Source organism: Homarus americanus, unplaced genomic scaffold (genome assembly GCF_018991925.1).
Source record: "Homarus americanus isolate GMGI-L3 unplaced genomic scaffold, GMGI_Hamer_2.0 scaffold19117, whole genome shotgun sequence".
NCBI lineage: Eukaryota > Metazoa > Arthropoda > Malacostraca > Decapoda > Nephropidae > Homarus > Homarus americanus.
Window position 1 is genome coordinate 3,294,268 of NW_024754704.1, and position 25,301 is coordinate 3,319,568.

The following is a 25,301-nucleotide window of genomic DNA, read 5'->3' on the forward strand; positions in this document are numbered from 1 at the left end:
GCGGCGGGAGGGGCGGAGGGAGGAGGGTGAGGCAGGAGGGAGTGGGGCGGGAGGGTTAGGCGGGAGGGGGCGTAGGGGGAGTGAGGCGGGAGGGGGGCGGGGAGGGAGAAGGGAGGAAAAAAACAGGCCCGAGAATAGATGCAGAAGTGCCGCTAAGGTGTGTTACTCTACTTTGTTTGTCCCCACTGCCTCGCCTGGCACCTTCTAAACACCGTTCACGTGACGCTAAGATTAATTGCCTATGAATGTCAAAAATTTTACAGTTATAGGTGCAGCAATATTTGGTGTATAATTCATTTATTTGCACAGGACAGTTATGTGTTGAGGTGTCAGTGTGCTCTGTTAATTTAATTTATTAAGCTTCCATTAACAGACTTCAAGACATGGCTAAGGTTAAAGGACGTGTCTTCTTGAATAATTTGTCCTGATAAATATTACCATAGTGCGGCCACAGTAAATAACTTAAAAGATGATAAAGAAGAGAGGATGGCGACAGGCCAGGTAGGCGACGTGCGCATGCGCGGAGTTAAGCGGGAGGTTCTAGCGGCCACTTTCACTAATACTACCACACTTGTGTAGCTCAAGTCTATGCCTGGAGCCACACTCACAATCCTTGGTGCTGTGTGGTGCTTCTGCACCCACAAGAGCAGCTTCTCTATAAGACTTAAGCTGCCGTACTTGCCCACACCACTTAGTTTGTCCTCGAGTGTAAACTTGTGCGGACCTGTTCAGTGACAGTGTTGACTTCAAGCGCTGAAATGCAGTGAATGACAGAGGCTTAAGACTTAGAGTTTTTAAAGGAATTTTTAATATAATTTGTTTTGGTGTTAGCTCAGTGTTATCAAGATGCCCAAGATTTTCTTAATCAAGGACCGCCTGCAGCAGCAGCAGGCAAGGCTCCTGGAAGCACAGAAGGCGGGAGCACCCCAAGATGACGACCGCAGCCGACATGTGGACGTTCACAGCTCGTCCTTCTCAAGCTCCCCTCCACTCGACCTGCGAAGGGAAAGACCTCACCGGATATCCCACATGGACACTACACCGTCATCAATCGACCTCAGGAAAGACAGTATCGCTCATCTTGGCCGCCTCGACCTGTCACGGGATAGTCACCTAGATTTGTCAAGGGACAGTCGGCTGGACCTGTCACGAGACAGTCGTGTTGGTGTCAAGGGACAGCCGCCTCGACCTGTCACGGGACAGCCGCCTCGACTTGTCACGGGACAGTCGCCTCGAACTATCACGGGACAACCGCCTCGACCTGTCACGGGACAGCCGCCTCGACCTGTCACGGGACAGCCGCCTCGACTTGTCACGGGACAGCCGCCTCGACTTGTCAAGGGACAGCCGCCTCGACTTGTCACGGGACATGCCTCGACTTGTCACGGGACAGCCGCCTCGACTTGTCACGGACAGCCGCCTCGAGCTATCAAGAGATGCCTACCTTGATATGGAGAGAGAGAGCTCCCTGGATTTACGTATGGGTGAGAGATGAGGGAGAAAGATCCGTCAGTCCCAGCAGCCGCACCTCGCGCTACTCTCCCTCACGACGTCTGGAGGAACAGCCTGACGACAAGCCGCTCTCGCTCACCATCAGAGACAGAGGTAAGACCCCAACACCAGATCTCTCTCCTTCTAGACACAATATTTAAACTTAATAACCTGAAGACCGACTGTTATCAGACTCCTCAGATCACAGGCTGTGAGACTGTGTATAACAAACATGTTGACCTTCTCTTCAGTATTCTTATTTCTCATTTACTGTTAGCTTCCGATATCCCAACAGTAAACACACTGCCTGCATGCACTCAAAGTTTAGTCGTCTCTTATAGACATCGCCCATTGTTGTTGTTTCCTGGTAAACAGAGGCCCATGTTGGCCACTTCCCATCACACACTCCTCACGTCTGACGGAGGGAGTCTCACATGCCCCAACACTGAGTAAAGGTTCCTCGCCATGAGTCAGTCCACTCTGCTCTTAGGTACGAACCTGGTGTTTTGTCTGGCTGGAGTCCTTGGTCACTCACTGTGTGGAGGGAAATTTAATTTTTCACATATTCACACATATTTATGATTTCTTTTTAACTTTTACACTTTTGCATGCTATGGATTCGTTCTTCAATAATTCACGTTATTCAAATTGGCGCCCTGCATCTCCAAAATGAACATGTAAACTAACAGATTCTACAATTCCCGAGTAACTACTGTGGTTGTGAGGGCAGTGAGGTGCAGGACGTGTGGTAAAGCATCCTGCAGGAGGCGGGGAGGAGGAAGTAATGCCGCAACACGCCACGTACAACTTGCTGACCCTGGCGGTGCAGGGACACCCAACGGGACTTTAGAAAAGTCTTTTGAAAGGACTGCCGAGTGCCAGGTCTCACGCCACCTTACAAACAGGTTCCCCCGGGTCACCAGTCCCGGACCACCAGTCTAACAAAACTAGCTGGGATTACCACTTAGGGGGCTGGACCACTAGCAGGAAGATGAGGGGTCACCACTCTTGTATCACCACTGAGGGGGCTGGACCACTAGCAGGAAGATGAGGTACTCTTGTATCACCACTGAGGGGGCTGGACCACTAGCAGGAAGATGAGGGGTCACCACTCTTGTATCACCACTGAGGGTGGACCACTAGCTGAAAAGATGAGGTCACCACTCTTGTATCACCACTAGGGGCTGGACCACTACTAGAATGAGGGTCACCACTCTTGTATCCTGAGGGCTGACCCTTAGCAGGAAGATGAGGGTCACCACTCTTGTATCACCACTGAGGGGCTGGACCACTGCAGGGAAGATGGGGTCACCACTCTTGTATCACCACTGAGGGGCTGGACCACGAGCACAGATGAGGGTCACCACTCTTGTATCACCAATGAGGGGCTGGACCACGAGCACGAAGATGGTCACCACTCTTGTATCACCAATGAGGGGGCTGGACCACGAGCACGAAGATGAGGGTCACCACTCTTGCGTCATCAAACCAACCTAAGACCAATTATGTACCACAGTAGACCAGTGCTGACCAAGGTGTGGTGTCGGGCTGGCCTCATCTTAACAAGACAACATCAGACGAGACACCTGCTAGTGAATCATAGCGGAGGTTACGCGACCATCAGACACTGAGAGCCATTATAACAATATCTAAACGACTCCGGCACATACTCCCCTCCGGCACATACTCCCTCCACCGGCTACTCCCTCCAGGCTCCTCACCGCTTTGCTCCCCTCCACCACATACTCCCTCCACAGCATACTCCCTACCACCGGCACATACTCCCCTCCACCGGCACATACTCCCCTCCACCGGCACATACTCCCACCACAACTGCTCCCCTCCACCATACATACTCCCCTCCACCGGCACATACTCCCACCACCGGCACATACTCCCTGACACATACTCTCCCTCCACCAGCACATACTCCCCTCATCAGCTTCTCCTCCCTATGACTCCCTCCACCGCACATACTCCCCACCTTCCCTCCCCACCACCACATATTCCCCAGCACATACTCCCACCACCGGCCTCTCCCCACCACACATACTCCCCACCGACTTTCCCACACCACCAGCACATACTCACCAGCACTTGCCTCCACCAGCACTCCCTCCACCAGCCACGCCTCCCCTCCACCGGCATACTCCCTCCTGGCACATACCCCCCACCACCGGCTACTCCCCTCCACCGGCACATACTCCCCGACCTTGTCTCCCCTCCACCAACATCTCCTCCACCACTTATACTCCCCACACCAGCTACTCCCCGTATACTCCCCACCATAGCATACTCCCTACCGACACATACTCCCCGTATACTCCATGGCTGCCTCCCCATATCTCCCCTACCAGCTATACTCTCCACTACTTCTCCCCTGTGTCTCCCACCAGCTGTCTCCCAGTATGCTCCCCACACCGGCACATACTCCCCCATGCTCCCCACCATCACATACTCCCCGTATGCTCCCTACCACCGGCACATACTCCCCCGTATACTCCCCACCACCAGCACCTCTCCCCTTATGCTCCCCTACCACTTTACTTACTCCCCGTATACTCTACCAGCTTTACCCTCCCCCATGTCTCCCCCACCGTAGCACTCTCCCCATGTCTCCCTACCACCCTTACTTCTCTCTAGTAATTATCTCTACCTTCGTCTTCTATGTATGTCCAAGAACTATTGACTAGTTACCTATTGATTATTTACTATTACCTATTAACTATTTACTATCTTGCTTTACATAAATTTGACTATTCTGAGTCACCAATATTTTCTTTTTGTGTCTTAAAACTAACTTTCGATTCTCTAAACTAAACTAAGATTATTTAACAGTAAAATTGAAATATTTCTAAAAATGCAAATAAGGTTGTTTTTTTTTTAAAGTTCATATACAGTTGTAATACAGTCGACCTAAACAAAGCTCTCTGTACGGTGTAATACGTCAACATGACACACACACACACACACACACACACACACACACACACTATCTCAGAGCCAATGTTGAAATTTGGTGCTTTGATACGAAATGAAAAACAGGCCTAAATAATAAGGATAAAATAATAGTTTCTTAAGTAAATAAAATAAATAATAAATATAAACTCTCACTTCTTCGGTAAGTTTATGAAGCACCATAAACAAGGGAGAGAAGGGGAAGGGAGAGGGAGAGGAGGAGGAGGGAAGGAGGGAAGGAGGAAGGAGGGGAAGGAGGGGGAGGAAAGGGAAGGGAGAGGGAGAGGGAGGAGGGGGAGAAAAGGGAAGGAAAGGGAAGAAAAAGGGAAGGGAGAGGAAGAAAGGAAGGGAGAGAAAGGAAGGAGGAGAGAGGAGGAGGGAAAAAAGGAAAAGGGAAGGAGGGAAGGAAAAGGAGGAAAAAATGGGAGAAAGGGAGAAAAAAGGGAAGGAGATGACATCAATTAACAACTTACACTAATCAATGTATGTCTTTCCTCGTCGCACAAAACGTTTTATACATCATCAAACAATCGCCCTCAAACGTTATCAAATATACGAGTTACCTAAATAATACTCGTTCTGATTGATATTGGTAGCTGCTGTTGTTTTCGGTATTCTGTCTTTGTTGTTTTCAGCATTGTCTTGTTGTTTTCGGTATTCTGTCTTCGTTGTTTTCGGTATTCTGTCTTTGTTGTTTCGGTATTCTGTCTTTGTTTGTATTCTTTGTTTGTTTTCGGTATTCTGTCTTTGTTGTTTTCGGTATTCTGTCTTCGTTGTTTTCGGTATTCTGTCTTTGTTGTTTTCGGTATTCTGTCTTTGTTGTTTTCGATAATTCTGTTTTTGTTGTGTTCGGTAATTTTGTCTTTGTCGTTTTCGGTGTTTTTGTAATTATCGAAAGCGAAGTCTCCATAATCTGCCACCTACAACCATTACCACCATCCACCCACACATCAACCATAACCACCCATACGTCAACCATCCACCACCACTACCACAACAACCACCATTACCACCTACCAAATATTATACTTACAACAATAATGTCATCAACACTGCCCAAATATACACCTGTAATTAAAACAAAATATCTCTCAGTTAAATATCTCAAAACCAGGTACACCCTTGTGATATAAGACATATTTGTGCTATAAATTCGAAGGTTAAGTGAGAAATTTTCACATAAAATATAACACCTTGATATATCACCGTCTAGAGATATCTTAACACGGGGTGATAGCAATGATTGAGCCTAACTAGACACTGGGTAGCATAGTACAGTATGGGGAGGAGCCGTGAGGGCTGGTGGGTTGAGACAGCCTTGGTCAACAGCTGGCAGACTATAAGTTACTGTTTCTCTGCCCCGGAAAGATTCGAGCGAGGTTACAGCGTGTCTCTCTCTCTCTCTCTCTCTCTCTCTCTCTCTCTCTCTCTCTCTCTCTCTCACACACACACACACACACACACCTTTACCTTGGTTTACTCCACTTAATATCGCTCGTCTAAACACACACACAAAGTCTTTTTCAAATGGTATCTATCATCATAACCTGGTATATCTATCAAACTTATCAAAACCTCCATATATCGGTTTATAAAGATGACAGAATCGCCGGGGTTGATCTGGGAGGCGGTGGAGAAGTGAAGAGAAATGAAGTGTGAGCGAGAGTGTGTGGGTGTGTGGTGTCGCCCTGGCAAGGTTGCCAGTAGAAACTGTAGTATGTAGAGCTGTAGCGGACCACACCGTCCATCACTGTAAGGCACCTCCCCTCTCACACCTGCTGAGGCACCTCCCTTCTCACACCTGCTGAGGCACCTCCCCTCTCACACCTGCTGAGGCACCTCCTTCTCACACCTGCTGAGGGCACCTCCCCTCTCCACCTGCTGAGGCACCTTCCTTCTCACACCTGCTGAGGCACCTCCCTTCTCACACACCTGCTGGGGTGCCTCCCCTCTCACACCTGCTGGGGCACCTCCTTCTCACACCTGCTGAGGCACCTCCCCTCACACACCTGCTGGGGCACCTTCCTTCTCCCACACCTGCTGAGGCTACTCCTTCTCACACCTGCTGAGGCACCTCCCCTCTCACACCTGCTGAGGCACCTCCCTTCTCACACCTGCTGAGGTACCTCCCCTCTCACACCTGCTGAGGCACCTCCCTTCTCCTGCTGGGGGCACCTCCCTTCTCACACCTGCTGAGTGCCTCCCCTCTCCCACCTGCTGAGGCACCTCCCTCTCACCCCACACCTGCTGAGGCACCTCCCCTCTCACACCTGCTGAGGCACCTCCCTTCTCACACCTGCTGAGGTACCTCCCCTCTCACACCTGCTGAGGCACCTCCCTTCTCACACCTGCTGAGGCACCTTCCCTCTCAAACGTGTAGATCACACCCTGCACATTCCAGCAGGCAATAACTCACCTGGATCCCCCCCCCCTTCCCGTACCTGGCACTCTGGTTGTACCTGTACAGTTAAGTTACAGTTACACACACACTCCATTCACTCTCGCACCTGGTACTCTAAAGAGGAGAATTATCACACCTGCCACTACCAATTTTACCACTATCACACCTGGCACACTTACACATGACACACATATGGCACTCTTTCCCGGTACTCTTACACTTGACACAATTACACTTGGCACTCTCACCATTGGCACACTTATGTTTGGCACTCACACTTGGCATACTTTCACTTAATATTGTTAGTTATGGCACTACTTGGTCTGGCGGAGCTTACAAGGATGGCGCCAGTGATGCCTTTACAGGTACACTGACCATATACTGTACACCCACTGATGCGCGCACACACACACACACACACACACACACACACACACACACACACACACACCAAATAAACATATTTTATACATCCACACATCCGTCCATACATAAAACAGACATTATACATGTACTGACACTATAAAGTCACACATACACTGAGTATACAGACGATACACACACACACACACACGTACACAGACACTGTACCTGTTTATGGACTTAAGATTTATTGTTTATCGTTACGGTAAACTTGACCAGCAGCGGGCCCACACCTTGGCCTAATACTGGAGGGAAGGTGCCACACCTGTCTGCTGGAGCAGCCTCGTGTAGTCCAACTATACACTACGGGAAGACCAACCTTACACGACCACAGCTGATTCGTGTTATCCCGTAACTGCATACAGCACATTAAGAAGGGGAAAAAGGTGGTAGCAGCAGCGGTGGTAGGAGTGAGGTGCTCCACATGGCCGGGGCAGCAGACGCGACAGTTAGGCGGCCTTCACACAGGGTCGTTCCTAACTTTCTAGACACTGACGGCAGCCTGGACATGCCACTTTTTGTCTTACTTTTTTGCCCTTGACACATAAGGCATCTCAAAAAGCTTAGTAGCTCACTAATCCCTGGCACTGCTGGCATAACACGAGGGAGGAGTCGTAGAGTTACCACAAGTGAGCCTCACAGTACAGTGAGACACAACCATAGATTGTGTGGCTACAACCTCCTCACCTACACTACCCCCAGGTGACTTATTGTATCTTCTCACGTGTAATAAAAGTTTCCCCAACATCCCCATAAGACAAGACGTCCAATATACTGGATGTCCGTGTGCTCCTCGCTAGAACCCCAGACAGGTTAATTAAGTCATCACTGTTCATATTCTTCCATTCACAACAATAATTTTCTCAGCGATACATGACGTCTACCCGACGATTACGGAAGATATCATGGCAGTCGTTTATTTAAGAGTTATTTATACAACAAGAGTAGTATGAGGTGGAAGCGTCACCCACACACCCGAGGCGAGCGGTGGAGTAGTTCTTTACCGGGAAATGAGTAAGAAGTACAGTCCCAAGTGTCCATCCATCACCCCTACATCTTCTTCCTCCGCCTGGGGCCTCACCACCGTCTCTCTCAGCTTCCCTCACCTTGTTCTACTGTGTGATCGTCGTCATAACAACGTCGATAATTTATTTGGTTTTATTTCCTCTTTCTGGTCGTTCTAACTCCTGGCATCTCTACGTGATAAAGTTTAATACTACAAAAAGTGGTGTACTTAGGTAGTGAGTATTTACCTGGTCTGTCTGTAGCTCTGTGGCTAAATAACAGAGATATGATAACCTTATACGCTTAATGTTAACATAATTGAATTTGTGAAACCATGGCGTTTGTTTTCAGATTTCTCCAGTAAAGGTTTGTTGTTTTAACGCAACAGATCCTTAAAGTTCAGGGCCAGAGACTGATACATAAGGAAAATGAGCCCCAAAATTCTAGACAGTGGGTCGCTTCCCTCCCCAACACCAGAGTGCCAGGGTCTAGCGGGCCTTCAACTATTATTTAAGAGGTGGGGCCCGGGGGCGTCACACTCCTGCTGGCTCCCTCCTCCTCCAGAAGTATATTTTCTCTTCTTAACAAAGGGTTCTATAGATGACCGAAATGGGATATAAGTCCTAATAAAAATCAACCTTACCGCTGTACCACAGGTTAATTGACGATGGCACCTGAGGATGTAACCTTGACCTAAACACGGACAAGACAGTGCTAGTATAAGGAGATACCAGATGGGGCATCACTTTCATCTCTGACAAACCACCTTCCCTACCATCACCCCTACCAGCCCCCTCCCCCTACCAGCTTGCCCCCTACCAGCCCCCATCCCCCTACCAGCCTCCTCCCCCCCCTACCAGCCCCATCCCCCTACCAGCCCCTCCCCCTACCAGCCCCTCCCCCCTACCAGCCCCATCCCCCCACCAGCCTCCTCCCCCTACCAGCCCATCCCCCCTGCAACCCCTCCCTCTACCAGCCCCTCCTCCTACCAGCCCCCTCCTTCCCCATACCAGCCCCTCCCTCCTACCAGCCCCTCCTTTCCCCTACCAGCCCCTCCCCTCTACCAGCCCCTCCTTCCCCCCTACCAGCCTCCTCCCCCCCTACAGCCCCCTCCCTCTTGGACCCCTCCTTCCCCCTGCCAGCCCCTCCTCTACCAGCCCCGAACATGTCTCTGGACTACCCTGACCAGTTTATTAATTTGCTGTTTACATTCTCCACACAGACACTTCCATAAAAATTTCCCTTTCCTTCGCCTCGTAAAGTAACAATATTTAACACCGCGCGATGACACGAATAAATAAATAAAAAAGATTAATCATACAAAAATAAATACATAAATGTAGTATCGTAAGGGAATTGTTTTTGTGTTGAGTATAACATTCAGTAATAATAGTTAGGGTAGGCTGGTGTGTGTGTGTGTGTGTGTGTGTGTGTGTGTGTGTGTGTGTGTGTGTGTGTGTGTGTGTGTGTGTGTGTGTGTGTGTGTGTGTGTGTGTGTGTGTGTGTGTGTGTCCTAACATGAATGTGAAAGAAAAGAAAACAGGAGAAAAGGTTGATGAAGGAAGATAATGAGGGAGCGTAACGAGGAAGGAGGGGAAATGAAGCGAGTAGAGGAGGAGGAGGAGGAGGAAAGAGTATAAAAGGTTACCGCCGTGACCACCTTGGGTAAATGAAGTCAGGTAAGTAATAAGTTCTGGTCGGCCCTCCCTCCGTCCCTCCTTACCTCAAGCACATCCCCTTGCTTCCCTCACCTCCCCTCCATCCCATCCCCTTGCTTCCCTCACCTCCCCTCCATCCCATCCCCTTGCTTCCCTCACCTCCCCTCCATCCCATCCTCTTGCTTCCCTCCCCTCCATCCCATCCCCTTGCTTCCCTCACCTCCCCTCCATCCCATCCCCTTGCTTCCCTCACCTCCCCTCCATCCTATCCTCTTGCTTCCCTCACCTCTCCCTCCATCCCTCACCCCATCATCCTGCCCCCTCACCCCTCCCTGTCTGCTTCCCTCGCTCCCTACCTCTCACCCACCACGTCCTCCCTCACCCACCCCTGCAGGCTGTTACACCGCGTCTCCCCACAAACTGTGACAGTAAGTCAACTCTTGCTTCCCTCCTTCACACAGAGATGACTATGTGGCTCACACACACACACACACACACACACACACACACACACACACCACGGAGACTTTGCAAGAATTCCGGGAACCAAGTTGGTGCAGAAGGAAATGTTCCGTGCAGTGTTTTTATTGTCTCCCATAAATTACGTGCACTGGCGGAGGCGGCGCATCATGATAGGTGTTAGTGGACAGGTCACACAAGACGTTCCTTAACCCTGGTCTGGCTTGTAGTGTAGGTATCCCGCCCTGTGTGCTCGCTCGGGGGGAAAAAACAAGAGTTACTCCACGTCTGCGCTGCTCCAATTATGTATCGTGTGCGGACAAGGCTATAATCTTGTGGAACTCCACCAATCATTGTGAAACTCACTCATTACGTATGCTGGAGGCATCTCCGCCAAGAAACGGTCCGCTTACTGTCCCTCCTCACTAACCTACAACCCTTCTGTCCCTGCCTCCGTGTCCTGGCCCGCCGCCTCGCATACTATTGTCCTACTTTCTTATCTGCATTAATGTACTCAACTGTCGACACATGGTATTGTGATTATACGTTTTAGGAAGGAATACAAAAGGGTTATGTTGGGTATACGGGGCCGACCCCCATAAGGGTTAGCGTGGTGGCCTGGTGGATCCTTCGCGGCCAGAATACTGATAAGTTGCCTGACGTTACCTGGCGCTCGTACTGCCTGGCGCACAAACATCTAACAGCGCCTCCTCCGCCTCGTGCGTCTCCTGCGGTGATAACTCTCTGTATAAGGCAACGAGGAGGGAACAATGAGCCGGTTTTGGCTTAGATTAAGAATCGTCCAACTGCAAGAAACGTGACAGAACCGTAAGGGCACATGACCGCGGGCGAGGGTTGTCCTTGGCGCGCCACCCGGCCAGCAGGTACAATCCTACCGGGATGAGCCACCTACTCCCCTAATACTCCCCTCATACTCCTTACACGCCCCCTACTACCTCATCGTTAACTACACACTCAGCAAGTTTAAGATGAGGAAGGAATGGAGGAGAAACAGAGTGCAGGGTGGTGTAGGAGGGAGGATAAAGGGAGGGGTGCACCTCAGACTTGGCAGCGCTGTTGTTCAAGGCTGTGAGTAACGGTGAATGAACGCTAGGCGGGAGTAGGGGGGAGCGGCGGGGTAAAGGATAGTGGCAGGTGGAACACAATGTGGGCTCTAATGCCAGTAATTGTGGAGTTAACACAGGGGCCTCCTAGCAACACCTGGACTCGTCAACACCCCAGCGGGCCCCAGCCTCCTACACTACTACACAAACTATCTGTAGAATAAAACTCACACCAGTACTTATTGTTATGTATACTAGTGCGGGGGAGTCGGCGGCGGCGGTGGTGCAGGGGCGGCGTCCTCCACCAGTCTCTGTAGCGGGCACTAACTACTGTAGCGGGCACTAACTACTGTAGTCAACTGACACCAGCTGAACCCCATTGACGTTGTGTGTGTGTGTGAACTATCTTACTGCTGTTTACCTATATATATATATATATATATATATATATATATATATATATATATATATATATATATATATATATATATATATATATATATATATATATATATATATATTATAAACGGGTACTCAACCAGTCATATAGGGAAGAATGGCACACAATGTGCTGTAGAAACACCCAGAGAGGCAGAATATAACAAAGGTGCAAAAACAAGTGGTACCGTGGCGTGTGAGCGGGGCTTGGCTCTTTCAACATTCTAGGCAAGGCCAAGGCCAAGTGGCCCCCGCGCTATCATCGTTTGGGCGAGAATAGAGTCTATGTCTTGAGGTGGTCCGACCCTCTGCCTCAGTGACACTGTATGACCTCACATGGCGCCTCACGTGGGCCCACCAACAGCCTCTCCTGTCTTGGTTGTGAGCTGCTGCACTACCCCACCAGGCCTGCATGTTGCACCTCCCTTACAGTTAAAACGATCACAACACAGTGTGGTCGACGACGTCAGGAACACCCAACAGAGCATTATACTTGTACTGAGTTACTTATAGTGGGGACTCCCTCCCCCCGTGCCCTGAGTCTTCCCTCCTCACTAACTCCTTTCTTTAAACTATCTGTTCTCGCCCCTCAGTAGCACTCGTCACACACACACAAGAGTGTGCTGAAGACGCCTCACACACATAAAGTGAAAACTCAAGACAATGACAGGAAGACGCTATTACACGGGACAAAATGAACCCCGTCATAACATTGTACTTAACTGATGTGTTATATAAGGGTGTGTTGACTTGCTGTAGCGGTCCACTCCAGAGTCTTGGATGGTGGAGCAGTTTTGTTTAATGTGAATTTTGTAGGAAGGTGGAGGGGGTGAGGGTGGAGGGGAGAGGGTGAGGGTGGAGGGGATGGGGGTGGGTGGAGTGGGGGGTGGGGTGGAGTGAGTTTTGTAGGGGGGGGGTGGAGTGATATCTCGTCCTCCCCTGCTATTGCTAACGGTCTCTCCACCACCACCACCACCACTATCAAATACAACAACAACAACAACTCCCTCAAGCACCACCACCATCGCTCTCTCAAGCACTCTCCACCAACACCATTTTAATCACCATATTACTCTCACCTTCTCACCACCACTATCACCTTCACCGTAACCACCAATGACACCACCTTTGACACGGGCGTAACAATAATGACCCCCTCACTCTGCCTCCTGTTGGCGCCTCCCTCAGTTCTGGTCGTGTATGTGTCGCGTACACTCGCTAGTATGGAATATAATTACTTAGCCAAACAAAGGAATAAGGAGAGTAACAATAAAGACAAGACTCTATCTGTAATGTGATGGTCGGGACGTAATCCTTGGGTGGGGAGACTGACAGAGGCTTCATTATTCTCCCTCGGGGTGATAGCTTATGTCTTTGTTCGACACTTTACCGGGAAATAACGTAACAAATGTTGCTTCGCTGAGCGTGTCCTGTTGGAAGTGTCTGTTAACGGATCCTATTAACGGCCCAACGCCCCCTAGCGACCGGTGGGCGCAACCTTGACTGTAAACTGCCTGCTACACAAAGTGCAATGAACACCTTCAATGTCACAGCGTCGCCGCGTCTACCACCTGCTGTGTCGACCACCCTCTTGCTGTACCCAGGTGCTTGTTGTATGGGCGATGTTTGGTGTACTTGTTGTTATTGTTGTGTGGGCGGTTGTGACTGGGGATGTCTGCTATTGTTTGAGTGTGTGTAACTCTCGGTGTGTGGTGCTGATGTGTAACTACTCACGTCTGTGGTACACCCAACTGGTCGCCTCCCCTTAAACTGTTCCTTGTGTACCTCTCCAACACACCGAAAAATCATGTTACAAAAAGAAGTTGGACGATAAAACAATCTGAAGTCAATATCTTATATTTATTGATCTTAATAGCGTTTTTCACCTCCTCTCTCCCTGCCCTCCGCCACCACCAGCAGAACATCAACACGGATATAGCACCCACACACACACACACACACACACACACACACACACACACACACACACACACACAGCTGCTGGAAATATGAACAATAACTCACGAAGAGGCAACTGCTTATGCTGGAGGGTAGAGACCTTCCAGACTTCCAGGACCCGTCATGTGGAACCAACTGGAACGTTCCAACGCCTCAACGCCTTCCTCTCCGTCCGCCGCCCCTCAGACACCACGGATTAAGGCTCTGTTTCCCATGACGGGTTGCATTAGGTCCATTTTGAGTCGACTAAGAGAAGAAGGGACTCCCCGAAGAGAAACTGAAGTTACGGGCAACACTGGCCTCTACTGCCGCGTCGAGAGGTTGCGGTGCGGGCCGCCATGAGGTTTCCTCCACCCGCGAGCTGAGGTGTTCGTCAGGGTGGAGACCATGGACTGTGCTGGAGGCCTGGGCGAGTGAACATGGTGGTAGACGGGGAATGACCGTGGAGTTTGGTTGACGGAACTGATCGTAGGGCTTAGATGAGGGGAATGATCAAGAGAGCCGGTTGGTCGAGAGAACTGAGCGAGGAGTCTGGTGGAGGGCCATCAAACGCTCCGTTCCGTGATGATGATCAAGTGTATATGTCGGTCTAAGAAAGCCGCACCGTGTGTCTGCACCCTGTTTATCAAGTCCTCCTCCAGCGCCCCGTTTATCAAGTCCTCCTCCAGCGCCCCGTTTATCAAGTCCTCCTCCAGCGCCCCGTTTATCAAGTCCTCCTCCAGCGCCCCCAAGTCCCTCCAGCGCCCCGTTTATCAAGTCCTCCTCCAGCGTCCCGTTTAACAAGTCCTCCTCCAGCGCCCCGTTTATCAAGTCCTCCTACAGCGCCCCGTTTATCAAGTCCTCCTCCAGCGTCCTGTTTAACAAATCCTCCTCCAGCGTCCCGTTCAACAAGTCCTCCTCCAGCGTCCCGTTCAACAAGTCCTCCTCCAGCGCCCGTTTAACAAGTCCTCCTCCAGCGCCCCGTTTAACAAGTCCTCCTCCAACGTCACGTATTTTACGGTACCTTGAGACGAGGCAGCGTAATACAAAGCCCTACACAACACAGCGGTTCACCGTAGTCATGTCCACCGTGTCCAGTGGTGCGACCCAACACACACACACTGCATGGCGTACATCATCACAACACACACCACCATACACACGCCTCACCCCCACACATTTCATCACACATCACATCACCACAACACAGAGCCACATTCAGTACAAAACCGTGTAAGTAAACCAACAAGACGTACATCAGCCCCCCACCCCCCGTACACACACACACACACACACACACACACACCGCTGACGTTATGGTTATGTGGTGGTTATGTTGATGTGGTGGTTATGGTGATGTGGTGGTTATGGTGATGTAGTGGTTATGGTGATGTGGTGGTTATGGTGATGTAGTGGTTATGGTGATGTGGTGGTTATGGTGATGTAGTGGTTATGGTGATGTGGTGGTTATGGTGATGTGGTGGTTATGGTGATGTGGTGGTTATGGTGATGTGGTGGTTAAGTGAAGGACAGCGGTGACACAGAAGGTAATGGTAATGATTAACTTTTCAGTACAGTATAACGGTGGATGTCACAGCACCAGAGAAAGAGAGAGAGGGATAAACACGAGAATGGAGAAAGAAAGAAGGAAATAAAGAAAGAAAGAAAGCATGTATGTTAAGGGGGAAGCCCGATACACTACTGCGTCATTTTCACTGCCAAGGCCGGCCGGCACATGCGGGGGTGCCGGAGCAACACTGTGCCTGCTGAGGTGAGGAGAGAGACACACACACTAACTACGTCCTGACCTCCCTCCCTGGTCACGCTCCTCCTGTCGTGACAAAGTCCTCCTCCTGGTCATGACACAGTGCTCTCACACAACCCCAACACTGGGTAGAGTCGTCTCCGTAAAACCAAACTCCAGAATCTGTACCAAGAAAACGGACCTGATGTTGGGCAACGTGCCACGGGTAACAGGTTTGTGGAGCGGGGGTGTGGGCCGCTGGGTGTGTGTGGCCAGGGGTGGAGGGATGCTGGGGCCACCCACGCCCCCACCCCCACTACACTCCACCACTGACCCGGCTAGGTCCTCACCCAAGCCACCACTGACCCGGCTAGATCCTCACCCACGCCACCACTGACCCGGCTAGGTCCTCACCCACGCCACCACTGACCCGGCCGGGCCCGGCTGGGTCCTCACCCACGCCACCACAGACCCGCTAGGTCCTCACCCACGCCACCAGTGACCAGCTAGTCTCACCCACGCCACCACTGACCCGGCTAGATCACTGACCACTCACCACGCCACCACTGACCCGGCTAGATCTCACCCACGCCACCGCACCTGGCCACCTCACCCGCCACCACTGACCCAGCTAGATCCTCACCCACGCCACCACTGACCCGGCTTCTAGATCCTCACCCACGCCACCAGGCCAGCTAGATCCTCACCCACGCCACCAGTGACCCGCCACCCACTGCACCAAGTCCTCACCCACGCCACCACTGGCCAGCTAATCCTCACGCCACCACTGAGCCAGCTAGGTCTCACCTGGGAGGCCCAGCTGGGTCCTCACCCAAGCCACCACTGGCCGCTGTCTCACCCGCCACCACTGGCCAGCTAGATCCTCACCCACGCCACCACTGACCCGGCTGGTCCTCCCAAGCCACCACCCCCAGCTGGGTCCTCACCCACGCCACCACTGACCCGGCTAGATCCTCACCACGCCACCACTGACCCGGCTGGGTCTCACCCACGCCACCACCCCGCCAGCTAAGTCCTCACCCACGCCACCACTGACCCGCTAGGTCCTCACCCAAGCCACCACCGAGCCCGGCTAGATCCTCACCCACGCCACCACTGACCCGGCTAGATCCTCACCCACGCCACCACTGACCCGGCTAGATCCTCACCCACGCCACCACTCAACAGCCGCTGAACAAGACCAACCCGCCTCACCTGACTCAGGACTCACTGTGTTAGGTCACCATCCACCACCAGGTTCTTGGCCCGTCACCCCGGCTGTACCCGCCTTAAATACTTCCCTCTCTTCGTCTTCCTCGGCCTATAACCTCATCATCAGCACCTCATCCTCCATATACCATCCACCTTCAGCCCTCCCTCAGGCGCCATCATCACTAGGAAACAAACCTGACGGAGGTTCCAGCTAGCACAACTGAACAGGTCTTGTTGACCCCGGAGTCCCCGAGGAGGCCCCGGGGTGACCCGGTTTCACTCCAACGAACAAGAAGCGTGTGCGACCCGGCCATAAGGACTACTCTAGCTGGCCAGTGTACCGTGCATACCTTCCCCCCGGACAACATGCCGGCCATCACCTGGCCAGCGGCTTCCTATCTACCAGGCGGAACTAGAGTCAACGGTTTACTCTTTGAACAAGCGGAAGTTTGTCCGCTGTGCCCTTGACGTAGCCAACACACACACACACACACATACACACACACACACACACACAACAATGCGTGCCGTTTTCAATAGGACAAGCAGCGGTGTTTCATTAAATACAGTTGAATGACAACCAACGCGCGGCGGTACGGATGTGATGCACCAAGATAAACAATGTCGCTCAACTGTACAACTGTTATCACCAGCAGCGGTGTTCGTGGTGGTCTTACGGTGGAGCTGTCCTGCTGCTGGTGGTGGTGGTGGGTGTGGTGGTCGTGGCTGTGGTAGTGGCTGTGGTGGGTGGCGGGGATGACGGTATCATTACTACAGGCAGCGGGAGGAACACGTGCAGGAAATACACACCCACACACTACTCAGGCACCACGAGGAAGGCGCTGTCTCCCCCACCGACGACTGATTGCATCTTAATAGCGAGGATCACAGGCCATTCTAACATAAATTAGGTCATTAATGTGAAGCTTTACCAAGGACACGCCCAGGAACCTGCCAGGGTGATAAACAAAGTGTTGTGAATGGGTGAGGCAGGGCAGGGAGGTGCCCGGGCCCCGCCCTCACCTGTTTGGCACGCAGGTCAACGCTGCAACCACCTCCACCTATATTACTGCTAGGGTGACACTGGCACTTGCCCCCCCCCCCTCCCATATTAGATTCAAGCACTAGAGCTGGTGGGGGGAGGGGGGGCATCCAGCGTGCCTCCTGCTCCGTGGTGCAGTCAACCATAACCGTTACACAAGAAGTTCATGTTTTATTACATATCAAAAAAAATGTGCGTCAGTATGAAGCCGACAGAGTATCTTTACCAGGGGCGGGGGCCGCTGAGTGGTGCAGCCAGCCACACTGAACTGGGGAGAGGAGAGAGTAACACTTGTTGAAGGACCAGTCGTCCCTCTCTGCCTCCTTCCTTCCCTCACAACACATGAAACATTTAAAACTTTTTACCCCAAAGGGAATTTTATTTGTATCCTAACTTGACTAACACGAAGGCTGGTCGTGAGCTGTGTTGGCCAGCGTCACACTGACGTGATCACATCTTCCCAGTCTGAGAGTTGACAAAGAAAAGAATACCAACTACACAGTCGTATACACCCTCACGATAACATGTATACAACCTTATGATAACATGTATACACCCTCAAAAGGGGTGTGGATGAGGGGTGTTGGGTGCGGATGAGGGGTGTTGGGTATTGATGAGGGATGAGTGAGAAGGGAGGGTCCCTACCTTCCATAACGACCAATGTTCTCAGTGCTTCCGCCGCCCTGCATGCCGTCATTAAGCGACAGCCTCCGTTAGGGGAGACTTCCTCATTGGTGCAAGTGGAAAGGCCATCACTCCTTTCCTTCACTTTACCATAATCTATCCTCTCCTCCTCCTCCTCTTCGTCATCCTGGCCTCACTTCACCCTTCCTGCTACTCTCTCTCTCTCTCTCCCCTCGTAACAGCCACATCTTCCTCCTCCAGCCTCCCCCTGCCCCACCGTGCAACAGTGTACAAAATGGTAAACAAAGCATTAGGTTGTGCTCCCATTAAGCTCCCTCGCGTGAGAGTTCAGCCCACACCGTACCTGGTCGACGTGACTGACCAACACAGTTCATGCAATCTCAACTTTTTTTTCTTGTACTTATGATTGGATAAATTAGAATACACAAGGCGCAGACCGTAAATTTGGACAACTTCCTCTCAGATACCGGTAGCTTCTGTGAACAACAGGTGGAGCTACGGAAAAATAAATGCATGACTGCGCAGTAAAACGGGACGATGAACACAGAAAATGAAACTCTGTGTTGGTGAAGAGAGAGACGTTCAAAATGCTTCATACAGTGAACGAATTCCTCGGTCATTCCCACCTATTCCTTGTACTTGGATCATGATTAACTCTGCAAGTAGATGGTGAGCGAAGAAAACAGAAATAACCATTGGATTTACACGCTGTTCCGAAGATGTTCGGACTGAGACTGAATACTTTTGCTTTTCCCATCAGTGTTTCTCCCTCCTCATCATGAGCGTTTGTGTTGTTGATCAATTTCTCAACTCTTGTTCGTGAGGCAAACACTCTTACAACTAAGGTGACTAACACACACACACAAGTATCGAGGCAGTTCGTGTAATTTTGTTCTAAATAAGCAGAATGAAAGGAATATTTTAATGAGAAGTTGTGAGACGTGTTCGTCCCCAAGACGAGGGAGGAGGTGAACAGCGGTGCACAATGTTTCGCTCGGGAGTTGCCAAGGTGACCTTCATGGTCCGCCTCGGGCGCTTTTGGACGAAGTCAGTGTTCTTGTGATTCCCGGCAGTTTCCAGCAGTAACAGTGTTTCCAGCGGTGGGCCCGCTGGTTTGTTTGGGTTAGACCAGGACGGTTAATTGGGTGAGACGCTGCAGCAGCATGTTGGTTGTTTGTGGCAGGATGCGATCATGTGGGTCCCAGAACCTTGACCTCTCTCACCACTAACTACTCAACTACTTCCTCTTGTGTGTCAGAGAACACTAAGAAAAGTAGAGTAAAACTTGCTAGTAGATGATGTAAGGTGGACGTGCCATAATAGTGAGGTGTAAGTGACCACAGGAACAGCGGTGGTGGCCGCTGGCTGCTCCACTTGGTCCACCTCCCTCACAAAAAAGGTGAGGTGAACCCTGGGTGCCCACTTCTTCGTCATCCTCAACTATTTCTCCGAATAGAAACATTTTAATACTTATCTTCTCCTTGTATATAACACCGGTATACTGTTTTATACAAGAGTATTATTGACGTTGAGAAACTAAGTAGTTGGGTATGATGGGCAGGGTGACAGCTCGAGTTCCAAAGCACCAATTCTTGTGGAGACTTCAACAGCAGGATAAATACCAATCTCGGTTACCAGGCCAGCTATTTTATGGCGGCCGAGCGGGGCATTACACACACCACCTCCTAACTCATCCACTCGTAACAGTCTTATTAGGACGACACTGAAGGCAATTTATATTTTACAGTAGATGGGTTAACTACAGCGCCTTTGTTACCAGAAGACAGTGACCAATACTGACACCAGCATTCTAACGGCCAACACTGACACAGATTGCATTAACCCGGACAACGCCTTCTCCCCCTCCACCCTCTCCCCACCCACTTTGCTCCCATCCACACTCACAACCACCCACCTTCCCAACTAACACCCCCACCCACCACCCACACTTCCTGACAACCATCCACTACCAACACTTCCACCAATGCCTCAAATATTTGCATCTTATGTGCAACAGATATCATACTACCAACGCACACACACACACACACAGAGTTACTGACAGTTGCAGTTTTCATATTCTATTGTAAGATATATTGAACCTAAGTGTGACTGTAGCACCGATATTAAATGTGTGTGTGTGTGTGTCGTCACAGTGGGCTCCAGATGGTCAGGCAGGAGGGTCAGAACACACATGATACACCACAAGGAGTCATGTGTGCCGCCGCCGCCGCCTTTTGGCAATAGATGGCGCTGCCCGCTTGTTTGTTCCAGAACTTGTGTGTGTGTATGTGTGTGCGTGTGTCTTGGCCCGCCTCTCTACAGGAAACACGCAGGCCTAAGAGCTAGCAGGAGACAAGGCCACTTTCTCCTCCCTGTGTCACGAGTAGCAAATGGTCGACGACTACCACCACTACTAACCTTGAACTGTAAACAAGACTCGCCTTCACTGATTGGCTGATGACGTACTGTTTGCACCCCCCCCACCACCACAACTCTCTGCTTCACCCCCCTCCAACTCCCTCACTTACCCCCTGCCCCCACTCTCTCACTTCATCCACCTTCCGTTTGAGGAAATGATGAACGTGAAGGGATTGTTTCATCATCTCTCCTTACCTCACCCCCACCATAATCCTCTCTCAGGCACGACAAGTGTGTGTGTGTGTGTGTGTCACGGGAGTCCTGCTCGGAAGGGGGGTCACGTGCGGTGTTCTCTAATGGCGTAGACAGGAGGCTGTGGGAGGATATCAGCCCATACCAGGGATGATGACGCAAGATAGTATTGTTCTAGAGAGAGAGAGAGAGAGAGAGAGAGAGAGAGATGTTTTGAAGTGGAGAGAAGAGTCAGGGGAGTTCAATGGGGGGAGTTGGTTAAGGGGGAGGAGGAGGTACGGGTAGGGGGAGAAAGGGGGTGTATGCATAACAACACAAGCATGAAGGCTGCCCCACACAACCAACCTCTCCACAACACAACAATAACAAATACACCAACAGTTTATGGTGCATGTTGGGTGAGTCTCTTGGGGTGAGTGCATAGAGCTGTGGCCAACATGACTGTACTGGAGAGAATTACTGCAGCTGAGCCTCCACCGCCCATCACAGAGTTCAAGGCCACGTACCACCACCACCCAACGGACGGCCATGCTGTGTGTGCTGGTGGAAGGGGTGGTGGTAGTGAGGGTGTGGTGGTGGTGAAGGGGTGGTGATGATGGTGGTGGTGGTAGTGAGGGTGTGGTGGTGGTGTGTATGATGGTGGTGGTAGTAAGTGGTGGTGGTGAAGGTGTGGTGGTGGTGAAGGTGTGGGTGATGGTGGTAGTAGGAGGGTGTGTGGTGATGGTGAAGGGGTGGTGGTAGTGAAGGTGTCGGTGGTGGTGGTGTGAAGGTGTGTGTAGTAATGGGGTGGTGGTGGTGATGGTGGTGATGGGGTGGTGGTGGTGATGGGGTGGTGGTGGTGATAAAGATGGTGGCGGTGATGGATGGTGGTGATGGTGAAGGTAGGCGAGGTGTGTACTGGTGATGGGTGGTGAAGGGAATGGATAGGAGTTATTGTTTCTTGTGATGAGAGATGACAGACGATGTTGTTAGTGATGCAGAGGACAACACAGCCGGTGGCAGTAACAGAGAGCCACTTGAAAACGTCTTGATTATATCGGTGGTAACTAATGTGCAGTCGTAGGAGTAGTGAAGTTTGTTGTGATGGTGTGGTAGTGGACCTGGTGAGAGAGCGGACACGTGGCGGCCATAACACATCACCAGCAACAATCACCTGACCGCCATGATGGACAGATAACAGCCAACCGCCCCATGATCTCTTTCCGGCACAATGTTGATTATAGAGAACCATGCGTTGTGACCCTGAGCTAGTGAGGGCCGCCACGCACAGCACCCGGGACCCGCTGATGCACCGTGTCTGACCCGCTGAGTCGGAAGGGGGGAGGGGAAGAAGGAGGAAAGGGAGGAAGGGGGGGGGGACTTTGTGGGAAGATGTACAGGTCGGGTGGATCTCTAGTCTGCCACTCACCACAAACACACCCAACATTCCCAGAGTTACCATAATCCTAACACGTCTTCCTTCTTGATCCTCTGGTTACCGAGAGAAACACCTAGCAAAATCTCTTTAGATATTTACTTTCCCAACAATGTGTGTGAGGGAGAAAAGAGGTTCATGAACACGTTGGTAATAAACCTGTTGTGTCGCCCCTATGAAAGAACACTGCTGGTGAGAGGAAGATGGCGGCGGTGGTGGATGGGGGTGAGAGTCGAGCAACACCAACTTGTTATAATACCCACCTCTACCACCTCCCACTTCCCCTCCTCATTCTTCCTGTTATCACCTCCACACTCCTCCTGTTACCACCTCCTTCCTCCTCCTGTTATCACCTCCTCACTCCTTCTGTTATCACACCTCACCTCCTGTTATCACCTCCTCCCTCCTGTTATCACCTCCTCTCCTCCTGTTATCACCTACTCCTCCTGTTACCTCCTCCCCCCACTCCTGTTACTCCCCTCCTGTTATCACCTCCTCCCTCCTGTTATCACCTCCTCCCCCCTCCTGTTATCCCACCTCCTCCCCCCTCCTCCAGTCTCACCTCCTCCCCTCCCTGTTATCCACCTCCTCCCCCCCCCTCCTGTTCACCTCCTCCCCCTCCTGTTATCACCTCCTCCCTCCTCTGTTCCTCCTCCCCCCTCCTGTCCACCTCCTCATTATCACCTCCCCTCCTGTTATCACCTCCTCCCTCCTGTTATCACCTCCTCCCCCCTCCTGTTATCACCTCCTCCTCCTGTTATCACCTCCTCCTCCTGTTATCCTCCTCCCCTCCCCTGTTATCACCTCCTCCTCCCTCCTGTTATCACCTTGCCCTTGTGTCCTTTTATCCTCGAGTTATTTGTACTGTTAATCTCTTGAGACTTTCCACAACGACCTAACACTTGAGACACCACACACACCTCACCCTCAAGTCTCACTGAGCAATCCTCTCGGTATCTCTCACCCCTCACACATGCCTCCCAGGGTCCCGTTACAAGCCTAACTTCCTTAATGCGACGCCACAATGGTTCGCTCAAGTTAGAGAGAGAGACCTCACCTCATAAAACACAACTCCACAAACAGGGCTAAACCAGTGTTCGTCTCCGCCTCGTGTCACTTCCTCTACTGATGAACGCGGAAGTGAGACACACACATCCCCTCCCTCACCTCCCTCTAACCCCCGGATATGTTTACTCCCTCACCCTCTCGTGCCATTCCCGTTCTCCTGTGTCCTGTTCGTCAACATCCGTCACCTGTGCCCCCCCCCCCTCTCCGCAGAGTACCTCCCTGGTTGTAATATTATCCTAGATATTAATTAACCTGTATGCAGCATTGTAGGCTTGTAATTAACCTGTATTCTGTATTTTAGGCTTGTAATTAACCTGTATTCTGTATCCTTGTCCTGTACACACCTTGTATCCTGTATCAAACATCTGTCAGCTGTACCCTCCACTCAGCCACACACTCTTACTGTGTACAGGCAACATCTGTGACCAGCGACCCGTGCACATGACTCTGTTGCACACTCCTAATCACATACGTTGCTGTAAAATGCATACACGAACCACCTTCATGTGCCTCCATCACCTGAGCACTATGATGTACATGAGAATCTGCCACAGGTATATAATCAAATACGGTACGTGACACCTGTATATAAGTACACACACACACATACACTTACCTACACTCACACACACCAGGAAGGGGTAGAGAGCCGCGCTGTGTACGACTGATAACCAATACAAATAACAAAAGAATCAAATACAAACATTACACGAAGGTTCCGCTAGATTGTTTAGGCGTGATCAGGCAGAATGTGACCACAGTTCAGATAAGGGTTCCTGGGACACCCTTCAACAGACGAAGCCAAGGTTCCTCTTAAACACTCTTGTGAAGTTAACTCTTATTTGTACTAATTATCGCAAGGAGAGCAGCAGTCTTGTTGATAAGCTGACTGTTGACATCTTCACAGCTGATTACTGTTGACATCTTCACAGCTGATTACTGTTGACATCTTCACAGCTGATTACTGTTGACATCTTCACAGCTGATTACTGTTGACATCTTCACAGCTGATTAATGTTGACATATTTACAGCTGATTACTGTTGACATCTTCACAGCTGATTACTGCTGACATCTTCACAGCTGATTACTGCTGACGTCTTTACAGCTGATTACTGTTGACATCTTCACAGCTCATTACTGTTGACATATTTACAGCTGATTACTGTTGACATCTTCACGGCTGACTACGCTGACATCTTCGAAGCAGACTAAGAATCGACATCGTCATAGCTGATATTTTCAAGGTGAATTTTATTGTACAAGTCCCCAACCTAACTCTCCCAAGAGAGCAGTAACCATCCTTCCTCATAGTCCCACACACACTAGTCTTACACCCCAGTAAAGCCTCTGTGCTCTCCTTGATGCACAGTTCCATAAACCCGTAAATGATTGGGAGGAGTCGTGTTGTAAATCTATAAATAATAATAAACCTCAGGGCTGGGAGTTTAGCCCACGTCCCCAGGGCGGGAGTCCCTGGGGACTGTGAGCTATGGTGTAGCAGCTCCGCCTCCCCCGCTCTCAACCATCACCCCTTGAGGAGCTTGACCCATTGTCGTGAGGTGGAGTGCGGGAGTCCCCGGAGGTGTGGCCTCTTAATTCCCCGGTGCAGGTCCCCAGGGGGATGCCAGGCAGGCCACTGCGCTCTCAACTACTGGACTACTCTCACCCAGTGACGATGTTTTCTAGTAATAACGATGATAACAAGTGGAAACCGCCTGTAAAGCTA

General features: G+C 50.9%; 1 protein-coding gene across 2 annotated transcripts in view; it reads left to right on the forward strand.

Annotated features, from left to right (window-relative positions):
- The first annotated feature begins 620 nt into the window (after window positions 1-620).
- Window positions 621-25,301, forward strand: part of LOC121855942 (transcriptional regulator ovo-like) — a 29,864-nt gene continuing 5,183 nt past the window's right edge. Inside the window, exons 1-2 of one of the 2 annotated variants that reach the window (XM_042351161.1) lie at window positions 621-1,317; window positions 1,411-1,605. In XM_042351161.1, coding sequence (XP_042207095.1) covers window positions 1,437-1,605 — 169 coding nt within the window. In that variant the 5' untranslated portion in view covers window positions 621-1,317; window positions 1,411-1,436. Of the gene's footprint in view, window positions 1,606-25,301 lie in introns of both variants that reach the window. The other variant, XM_042351160.1, reaches the window with a different exon arrangement.